General features: G+C 41.5%; 1 protein-coding gene across 1 annotated transcript; it reads left to right on the forward strand.

Annotated features, from left to right (window-relative positions):
- The first annotated feature begins 2053 nt into the window (after positions 1-2053).
- Positions 2054-8124, forward strand: LOC148453593 (cis-aconitate decarboxylase-like). The gene is made up of 6 exons (XM_088461946.1): positions 2054-2074; positions 3188-3242; positions 3590-3777; positions 6193-6297; positions 6384-6589; positions 7203-8124. The coding sequence occupies exons 1-6, from the start codon at positions 2054-2056 to the stop codon at positions 8122-8124; spliced, it is 1497 nt and encodes a 498-aa protein (XP_088318072.1).
- The last annotated feature ends 3625 nt before the right edge of the window (positions 8125-11749 follow it).

The raw sequence follows: 11749 nt of genomic DNA on the forward strand, positions 1-11749 counted from the left end.
ACCTGCATCCTTAAAGCAGCAGCGACAAGCGTGCGTCTGTCTGTTAAAGGGTGGTGACACCCTCAAAGTGTGCTACACAAACAATTAAAATATTGTTCTTTTTTTTCTGTCTTTGTGAATTGTGTGGGCTGTAGCCGCACTTGCATCCTCAAAGCAGCAGCGACAAGCGTGCGTCTGTCTGTTAAAGGGTGTTGTAACTCTCAAAGTGCTCCAAAAAATCAAAAAAAAATTTTTTATGTGTTTGTAACTTGTGTGCGATGTAGCCACACTTGCATCCTCAAAGCAGCAGCGACAAGCGTGCGTCTGTCTGTTAAAGGGTGGTGACACCCTCAAAGTGTGCTACACAAACAATAAAAATATTCTTCTTTTTTCTGTCTTTGTGAATTGTGTGGGCTGTAGCCGCACCTGCATCCTTAAAGCAGCAGCGACAAGCGTGCGTCTGTCTGTTAAAGGGTGGTGACACCCTCACAGTGTGCTACACAAACAATTAAAATATTGTTCTTTTTTTTTCGGTCTTTGTGAAATGTGTGGGCTGTAGCCGCACCTGCATCCTTAAAGCAGCAGCGACAAGCGTGCGTCTGTCTGTTAAAGGGTGGTGACACCCTCAAAGTGTGCTACACAAACAATTAAAATATTGTTCTTTTTTTTTCTGTCTTTGTGAATTGTGTGGGCTGTAGCCGCACTTGCATCCTCAAAGCAGCAGCGACAAGCGTGCGTCTGTCTGTTAAAGGGTGTTGTAACTCTCAAAGTGCTCCAAAAAATCAAAAAAATTTTTTTAATGTGTTTGTGACTTGTATGCGATGTAGCCACACTTGCATCCTCAAAGCAGCAGCGACAAGCGTGCGTCTGTCTGTTAAAGGGTGGTGACACCCTCAAAGTGTGCTCCACAAACAATAAAAATATTCTTTTTTTTTTTCTGTCTTTGTGAATTGTGTGGGCTGTAGCCGCACTTGAATCCTCAAAGCAGCAGCGACAAGCGTGCGTCTGTCTGTTAAAGGATTACATCGGTGACAGCATCCAAGTAGGCATGTCAGACAGTCCGTACCTGTACTGGCAGGAAAAAGAAGCAATTTGGAGGTCCCTGTACAAACTGGCTCTATTTTACCTGAGTTGCCCCCCCTCCAGTGTGTACTCCGAAAGAGTGTTTAGTGCAGCCGGGAACCTTGTTAGCGAAAGGCGTAGGAGGTTGCTTCCACAAAATGTGGAGAAGATGATGTTCATAAAATGAATGATCAACTCTTCCAGGGAGACCAGCCTCCAGAACGTACAGAGGGACCTGTGGTTCCAGCAGGGACGAATTAATACTCTGTGAGGATGAGGATGTACATAACACTGAAGAGGGTGAGGAATCTGTGGATGAGGAGGATGAGGACGACTTCTTGCCTCCGTAGAGCCAGTTTGTGCAGGGACAGATTAATTGCCAGCTTGTTTTGTGGGGGCCCAAACGAACCAATCATTTCAGCCACAGTTGTGTGGCAGACCCTGGCGCTGAAATGATTGGTTTGTTAAAGTGTGCATGTCCTGTTTATACAACATAAGGGTGGGTGGGAGGGCCCAAGGACAATTCCATCTTGCACCTCTTTTTTTTCTTTGCATTATGTACAGTTTGGGGCCTAGTTTTTCAATGCCATCCTTTCTGCCACTGCAGTTTCACGCCTAGATGGGTCACGTGTTTGTGCCGCCCACTCGTGTCGCTTAGCATAGTCATCCAGCTACCTCGGTGCAACCTTTTGGACATAAAAACACTATTGTGAGGTGTGAGGTATTCAGAATAGACTGGAAATGAGTGGAAATTAAGGTTATTGAGGTTAATAATAGCATAGGAGCAGAAAAACCTACAAATTCTGTGATTTTAGCTGTTTTTATGCTTTTTTTCAAAAAAATACAGATCCAAAACACAAAACCCAGAACCCAAAACACGGAAGGGTGGTTTTGGCAAAACCAATCCAGATCCAAAACACGAAGAAAGATCCAGATCCAAAACCAAAACACAAAACACGAAAAGTGGCCGGTGCACACCCCTAATCATTTTAAAACATATCTTAATTCAAAAATGTCTTCTGCAGCTGTTAAAGTAAGTACTATTTTCAAAGATGTACATGCACATATGGTAAAACCTTTAGTAGATTAGCAGATACATAATCTGAGATGTATAAGTAAATATGTTTAAACTTTTTGTAAATTAAAATGCTACCCAGTATTAACCGAAAAATATGCAAATTGTAATTTCACTTTTATTTAATGTTTTTTTATTTGTACTCTATTGTTTACTATTGTATTCTATATTATTTATAATTCAACAATATACACTTTGCATGTATAAAATATTTACATGTACGTATACCAAACTTCCCAACATGATCCATTTTCATATAGTAATTTAATATTCTGCTACCAATTACCAATGTACCAGTGATGTTACAAAAGCAGTTTAACATTATTAATTAAGCCTAAAACATTGCAATTGAAAAATAAGTGCATAAGGACACTGAGATATGACTGAATTTAGCCATGAAGATGTGTTGGGAAATGTTTAACACAAGGACTTGTAAAAGGAATATAAATTTAAAGAAAATGCAAATTGTCAAAAACAAAAACAGTAAAATGAATTACACCCTTCCTGATATGTTTTATAAAGATTTATAATGCTGCCAAAAGATGTGTAATTATGTAAAGGTTCAAAGATTCAAATGTATATTTAAAATACTATGGAATAAAAACGGTAACTTAAAATAGCTTATACAAATATTATAGTATTATTTTTATGCTGTTAACTATAGCATTTTTTCCAAAGAATACTAACTGTACCATTAGAAATCTACAATTTAAATTGATGGCATCAATATTCTCTTAAGTACAACAATGTAAATGAAAGTGTATAAGCTTTAGTTCATACACAAACTGTGTAAAGGGTAGTAGCCTCTGGTGGATGTAACAAGCAGTACAATGTAATAAAGCTTCAAAGGACACGGCTACAGTACAGTGTCCGAGTCCAGGATAAGACTGTGCATTGATTTAAGTAGAGCTGTCTATGGGTTTCATATAATACATTAAAGCATGGTATTATCTCCACATAGTATTTAAAATATGGAAAGGTTTGGTACACAATAATGTAACCATCACATAGGAATTCAAATGTAACTAAAATAAATAATTTATTTCATTATAAAATTTCTATCATTCATAGAACACAAAGAAACTTCAGCAACTATCAAGGCCCATCCACAAGTCAACTGCAAAAGGTAATTATCAAAAAATATATATTTTTAATGTTTCAATTGTAACAGTTCTGGCTTTGAAGTTAAATTTGTGATCTTCCTTCTGCAATCAATGTATCAATACAAATGGGTGACACTGTTATGGTTCCAAATAGACTTTGGGCTATATCATATAACTGTATAATTACTACAAAGCACTAGAATTAAAAACAGGGTAGATACTATTTTGAAGGATATAAGAGTCAGATAGGTAATAAAATAAAATATTTTCACAAGATTAAAAAAGGCACAAATTTGAAAGGAAAGGTGTAAAAGAAATACACCGGAAGGGAAAATCAGAAGGAACATTATTGTGATATTTCTCTTATCAGTGGCTGTAAGAAACCAGGTAGAAGAATCCATCACCAACAGTTTTGCATCTTTCATCCATGAGATCCGCCCCGATCACCTCTCTGATATTGTGCGGCACAGAAGTAAGCGCATGATCCTGGACAGCATTGGGGTCGGACTGGTCGGCAGCACAACTCATGTCTTCAATATCGTGGTGAAATACTGCCAGGTAATACATAATGACCATGATCTGTGATATTGCATCATCTGGGGTGGTGGGATAAATACTTTTCTTTGAATACACCTATTGCCATCACCACTTTAGATGGCTGTATTACTGTATACATTATGAATTATTGTTACTTTTAAAGACACCTTGGGGCTTATGTAATAGGGTGAGACCAAGCTGGTTTTGCCTTTAAAATGATTGCCGCTTTAAAAATATGGGAAGACTCGCAGGAGTTCCTGTAGCGGCTGCAAGTTGCACCCTATTACATAAACCCTCTTCACGTAGATCCACAGATCAGTAATCACCAACAATAAACTAGTGAAATAAAGTGAAATCCCATCAGATGCTGTTTTAGTGATTGCCTCAGCACAGTTTTGAAAATTTATACTGGGTAAATTACAACTACTGCTCCCATCAGATGCTGTTTTAGTGATTGCCTCAGCACAGTTTTGAAAATTTATACTGGGTAAATTACAACTACTGCTATACTAAGAGCAATTTATCTAAAGGAAGTTAGGAATGTATTGTGAATCTGTGTTGGCCTCCCCCTTTTCACAAATTGTTTATCTTCGACTTTATTGCATCCCAATTTAGTGTGTGTTAGAGCTTTCGGGGTGGGGTCCCAATCAGTGAGCACAGAGACACATGTTTGTAACTTTAGATATTACTGCTCCCACAGGCTGCATAGCCGGTGGCTGCCATAGTCTGTGTTAAGATTCAAAGTGTTCTGATTATAAGTGTAAATACAATTTGATAACTAAGTCGGAGTTACGCTGGAGTTAAACTGGAGGAAAACTGAGGGAAAAGAAACTCAAAACCAGACCACTTTCTGAACAACAAGAAGCAACATACTTATGTGAATGAACAAAATCAACATCTTCTGCTGTATGCATATCCAGGCAACTACTTACTGCACTCACTGCTTGGACACTGCAAGTGCTCCCCTGTCTGTGTACTGCTCTTGTTGATTGATCTTTGTTGATCAGAACACTTTGGACTGGATCAGCTCGGGTACATTGTAATTTTGTCCTCATTCATTTTGTATTGTCTTTTCCAATTGTGTCACATCTATCCACTTTAATCATTTGTTTATAAACTAATTCCTGCACCCACTACTCACATACCTCTCCTTTATATATCACTTTTGGAGCTGCGCTCATACATTAGCAGCACTGTTCTTTACATGTATTTTTGAACATTTAACAACTTTAATCCACACTGACTCTATATCTCACAGCCTCCACTCCAGTTTACATCTCAATTATTACCTTGTCCACAGCATGAACACCCTTACTTCACACAACCCCCATATTCTATGTCCACATAATCCTCTACTTTATCCATCCCTCTCTTCCCCCTCCTGTTTCCTCCACTTGCTGTTCTTCCTTTTTTTTCTCTCATCAGTCTGCTTCCAACCCTCTGCTTCTTTCCCCCACCTCTCCTATACCTCCACTCTCAACCACCTCCCTCCATGGTCTTGTTACCCCACTACTAAGCCCCATTCCCTCCTCGTTCTGTCTGTCACCTCCAGGGCTGCCAAGAGAAATTCTGGGCCCGGGTACTGCAACATCCTGTGGGACCACATCATGTATGGCTGCACCCATTTGTGAGTGGGTCTAGCATGTGAGATGCACCCACTCACAGGAGCATGGCATAGCACCCAGCAGCTGGAACTAAAGTAGTCACTACTGTATTAGGATGGCGGGACAGTCCCATAATAGCTGCATTTCTTGTCAGGCTGTATATAGATGCTAAAATGTAACACACAAATTAAAGTGCTTCTACTTTACTTTGTACATCTCTCATGTAAATAACACAAACAATCTATTTTCTATCATAGAGATAGATGTATGAAGGACTTAATTTTTACATAACATCAGGTCGTCTTATACACACACATTCCGCAGCACATATCCTAACCCACTGCTCCATGCTCCTTCTTCACTATCTACCCCTCTGTGTCGCCCCTGTCTGTCTGCCCTTCCCCTTTAGAATGTAAGCTCTCACGAGCAGGGCCCTCATCCTCACGTGCTTCTCCTCCCCCTACTTATAGTATAATTTACTCCTAACTCCCTACAATGGCACCTACCACCTGGTTGCTCATGTCCTGCTGCTTGTGTTTTGCAGCTGAGTTTATAACCTTGTCCTTGTCCTGCATTGTTTTGTATTACTATTAACTGTTTTTCTTGTGTGCTCATTTATGTACTGTGTAAGGCGCTGCGGAACCTTTGTGGCGCCATATAAATAAAGGATAATAATAATAATAATAATAATAATAATAATAATAAAACATTGAGCCCTTTTCCTTGGACACTGGAAGACCTGGATCTGATCTCCTTAGTTACACAAGTTAATTACAATATGATTATTTAGAATTGCTTTAAATATTGACATCATATTATTTCCTTTTTTCAGGACCTATACTTTTCAACATATGGAAATTCTGCCCTTTGTTCTGTCTATGGACAGAAAGGATTAAAGCTCTCTCCGACCCTGGCTGCCTATGCCAATGGAGTTGCTGTAAGTAGACTTTACTATAAATAAAAATAAAATAATATTTATTATATAGCTGCTCAGTCCATCTAATCATTTCCCTGTCACCATAGGTTCACTCCATGGACTTTGATGACACGTGGCACCCTGCCACACACCCTTCTGGTGCCGTGCTTCCTGCCATCCTGGCACTGTCACAGATACTGTCACATGGCAGAAAGATCAGTGGTGAGGAACTGCTGACGGCTTTCAATGTAGGGATTGAAATACAAGGAAGACTTATGGGTTTCTCCAGCGAAGCAAAGAGCATTCCTAAAAAGTGAGTACTTAGTCCCAATGGTTGATGGTATCATCTCCCCATTATGGTACGAAGGAGGAGATGTATCAAATCTTGGATTGAGTTAAAGTGGACAAGTTGCCAAAACAAACAATCAGCTTATTTATATAGCATGGTCTTTGAAATGACAGTTACAATCTGATTGTTTGCTTTGGGCAGCATCTTCAATTTATATCTCTCCAAAACTTGATACATCCCACCTCAAATGTTTTATTGTTTATTTTGATAAAGAGCAACATGTCTAATAGGGAAATGTAAGAGTTATTATTATTAAGTATAAATGCATATAAATTATTGTATACTCTCAAACAGATTTTAATTACAAACTGGATATATAGACATTTCCCAGACACCACTGTGGTTTTAAAGTTCCCTCTGTCTATGTAGGGAGCAGAGCATTATAGCTACACACCTTCCTCAGGGGGCTGCTTCAACCAGCCAGGAAATGTCTCTTTATAGCTTGGTCTCTTTATAGCTTGGGCACTATAAGGCAGCAACATCTCACTAAAGAATACTGTAAATATTATTATATAAGATAATTTGCACATGTTATTGTTACATAAATAAATAATATAATACTATTTTCTCACTACAGATTTCATCCACCGTCTGTGGTTGGCACCATGGGAAGTGCTGCAGCATCAGCCAATCTCCTCTCATTAGATAAAGAGCAATGCACTCATGCCCTGGCAATTGCAGCCTCCCTTGCTGGTGCTCCTATGGCAAATGCTGCCACCCTGGCTAAGCCCCTGCACATTGGCAATGCCACTAGGTTAGGTCTGGAAGCTGCTATCCTGGCTGCTAAGGGAATGGAGGCCAATACACTCATACTTGATGATGTGCCCGGCTGTGCTGGGTTTAGTACTTTTTATGGTGATTACCAGCCTAAGCCATTATCTCCCCCAGGAAAACATTATGAATTTCTTCTGGAGAAGCAAGACATTGCATTCAAGTCTTTTCCTGCACATCTAGGGATGCACTGGGTCGCTGATGCTGCTGCTTCAGTTAGAAATACATTTGTCCAACAATATGGCTCATTCAACCCATCCGATATTCAGTCTATTGTTCTTAGAGTCCCAGTATCCAAATACATTGACAGGCCCTATCCAGACTCAGAACACCAGGCTCGCCACTCTTTCCAGTTCAATGCCTGCACCGCACTCCTAGATGGTGAAGTTAATGTCCGTTCCTTCCATGAAGACACCATGTTCCGTAATGAACTCCACGATCTCCTGAGCAAAGTGGTGGTGGAGCATCCTAGAGATAATGAAGCCAACTTTGACAAGATGTACGCAGAGGTGGCTCTGCTGCTGAGAAATGGGGATGTGATGATCGGGAAATGTGACACTTTTTATGGACATTGGAGAAAACCCCTGAGCTGGGAATCCCTGCTGAAGAAATTCTCCTCCAATGCCCGACATGTCCTGCAGGAAGACCAGGTGCAAGGTGTAATACAGATAGTAGACAATCTAGAAAGTGTCAAAGACAGCTCCCTACTGCCACTGCTACTCCAATAACTCATAAGAATAATTATTACTCTGTTTACAAGAATTCTAAAGCGGGACTTTAGTATGTTATTTATCAATCAGTGTACTAGTATTTATGACAGATTGATCTTTGTTATCGGATGTATGACATAAAAATGATGCTGTTAAAACAGCTATAATATGTGACACACATCCCAAAAAAAACAAAAATAGTTCTATATTGATAGTGTGTTTTTAATTCTCTATAATATTTTTGAAAGTGGGCAACATCACAGCTCTAATCTCTGGTCTAGAGCAATCCGGTGTGTCTAGTGAGGTTTGCCAACTTATAGGTACTGTATACCGCAAGCTCCATATCTTCTTGGCATATTAATGAGATACAGGGTTTGCATTTGATGGTGAAGCCAAGTCCTTTCTCATCACATCAGTGTGATATCAGACACCCCTCTGCACATGTGACATGCTCCTCCCTTAGTTGCTCAGATATAAATGTACAGTAGTACGCTGAGAGAATATATTGAGCATTAAGATGTACTATTAGGTCCAATTATTTCATTTATTTATTTCTAGGAGCAGATGCTCTATAAAGTAAGTGTTTATGCTATTGTACATCCCCTTACTTTGTGCAAATATGTTTAGAAATATTTTTGTTTATTAGTTCACAAGGAAGCAATGACATCAATAAAGCACGAGGCACTTTGTGTCACGTGCCTCACATACAAATCTTACTGATGTCTAATGAATTAATAACCTGTATATTGGTTAGGCTGACAACGTGGCTGCCTCTACTGAGTGTAGATGAGGAATCCTTTAAGGAAAAGGATGAGAAATTATGGGATATAACGTTTCTCCTGGCCTCTCACACACATCCTATTATAAACTTGTCAACTACTGATTTATTTTGCTTTTTTAACACATAGATTTTGATTAAACCTTTTTATTGAGAATATTTAAATAGTTTTGTTTTTCTAATTGCTGTGTATTTATAGTTGCCTGGTTAGGTATTTAGAAGTGTCCACATATGAAACACAGATGTTGAATTACTTACATACATATGTAATATAGCTCAGTATAAAAATCAAAGCTGCTGCTGTATTTTCTATAAAACAAATACCTTATATGTTTCTTACATTAACTTATGTTTGAAAAATAACAGTGACCATTTATTCATTTTCTTTATTAAAGTGTGAAAGTTATGAAGGGGATCCAATTTAACTTATTAATTTGTGTATAGTTTATACGGCTGTTCTTACTGGTTTTGTTTATTATATATTATCTTGTCAACTGAGAAATGACAATATCAGTGTTAGAGGTCATTCAAATGTGAATTTTGATAGATAAATAGGTGGAAGGATGGATAGATAGGGCCTGACTCAGAGATGGTCGCCATTGCACAGCTGCTGTGGCTTTGTATGCAGCGGCTGTGCAATAATATGCTAATGCCGCAGGAGGCGTCTACTTTAGGACTGATTCAGAGGTACGTGGCTGCGCTTTTTCCGCAACAGAGCCTGTGTCTTTATGCTAATGTTGTGGCTGATTCTCAGTCTACCGTGATGCCCACTGGTAGCAGCACTATTGTACTTAGACGCACCATCATTGCACCATTTGTCGTAAGATGGAAGATTGCAGCAGCCCTATGGCAGGTGCAATTTCACCGTCTGAACATGGCCATCTGTGTCAGCGCTACTGTGTCTTTAGATGCAGTCACTGACAACCAGGAGCGGATCTAGACTGTTCTTTTATGGGGGGGGCAATTTAATTATTAATTCTGACTCCTCCTCTTTCTGGTCCCAACTCCTCCCCTTTACAGGGTTTTTTTTGTGGCCACATCGACTATTACCATTTATATATGATTATGTATTCACTGTGTTATTTGGGTTCCTGTATCTCTAGCCACCCTGCTGGACATAACCACACACAAGTGCTGCACAGCATATATGTAGCAGCCAGGGCCGCCATCAGGGGGGACTGCCGGCACTGCAGTCCCGGGCCCGGGCCCTGGAAGAACGGGTGGGGCCCGCCAGCTCCTACTGCTGCTGCACAGCCTGCAGCCCCACATTACCCCATTAACAAAAGCAGGAGGCCCGGCCGCTGCCACCGCCTGCCGCCACCAACCCGGTTCCCACCAGCCTACAGCTGTACAGGACAGTGAGGACACGGTGTGTCCCGCTGTTAAATAAAGTTTTTTTGGACGCGCGTGACGTCACTCTGCGCTGCAAGGCTAAAGGGAGTTGTCGCATGACCCGCGACAAGTGAGGAGCCGGTCTGCCAGGAAAGAAGAAGGTACTCGGAGCCTTTAAGGAAATGAGGCAAGAACAGTAAGTGGGCAAGGTTTCATCTCCATCCCTGCACTGAATGCCGAAGCGGCGATCAGAGCTACTTCTCACCTAAGCCCCGGAGCATTGGAGAGAGAGCTCTGTGCAGTGCACTACTCAGCAGGACAGGTCTGAAGGTGCTGCTGCAGTTGGGGGGGGGCAGTACATTGACCATAACAGTACTTGACATGATGCCATCTCTCCTGCTTCCATTGCATTGTGTATTTTACATATTTTTTGAAGACTGAACGGCTTTGTTCATTATTCGATAATTGCCTTGACAGTTTTTTGCTTACTTTGGTGTGCTGGTCCTCTTTCATGAGCCTCTGGTGGAATTAAAAAGACTGTTTTATGCTGAATTACAGTGTGCCTCATACCCTAACTTTGAAAAATCTTTGAAAATGGTGGAGGGGGGCCCTGCCAATTTTTCAGTCCCGGGCCCTGCAATTTCTGATGGCAGCCCTGGTAGCAGCACACACAAGTCATGCACAGGACACACCCCTGGCTATATGTGCTGCACCAGAGAGGCAGCCACTTGTATACAGCCCATTCCTATCACTCACTCACTATGTGGGACACTGAGCCCAGCTCCCTACCTGAGCAGCTGAAACCGGCAGCGCCCTCCCCAGAGCCGCCTCACACAGGGCAGCCATTTTCGGACTGCGACTCCAGCACCTCCCCTTCCCAAGATCCTGCCCTCAGTGTGTATCACACTGTACTACACTGCTGGGCTTCCCTCCTGCCTCACCCCTGTCCTCGCAACAGCCGGGTATTTCTCACTTACAATCACCAAGCGCATACAGCCACGGGTGTGTGTGTGTCACACTGATGCTGTGACAGGGAGGAGCCGAGACAGGAGAGCAGTCCAACAATGTATTACATCGACACACGCTCAGGGCAGGATCTCAGGGAGGGGAGGTGCGGGAGTCACCCAGCCCCATCCTCCAACAGCGGTGCCATGAGATAAGGGGAGGAGTAAACACAGACACAGGCAGCCTATTCAGTACTGGAGGAGAAAGATGACTGTGCTAGGGGAGGCGATCACTCCAATCATCACCCCCCTCTGGATCCACCACTGTTGTCAACACGCTCATGCCCATGACACGCACACGTCTGGCTAGCCACCCCAGCCCCCTTCACTTCCCAGGAACCCAATTGAAAATCATTTTCTCTGCCTGCAATTTCAACCCGCATCTCAGAATGGTAAACATCGGGACGCATGCACAGTGCCACTCCTATACATGTGCAGTGCCACTCCTATACATGCGCAGTGCCACTCCTATACATGCGCAGTGCCACTCCTATACATGCGCAGACATGCCCTCTATAATCTAAACCAC

This window comes from Taudactylus pleione, unplaced genomic scaffold, assembly GCF_031769625.1.
Source record: "Taudactylus pleione unplaced genomic scaffold, aTauple2 ptg001126l, whole genome shotgun sequence".
In the NCBI taxonomy this organism is placed as follows: domain Eukaryota; kingdom Metazoa; phylum Chordata; class Amphibia; order Anura; family Myobatrachidae; genus Taudactylus; species Taudactylus pleione.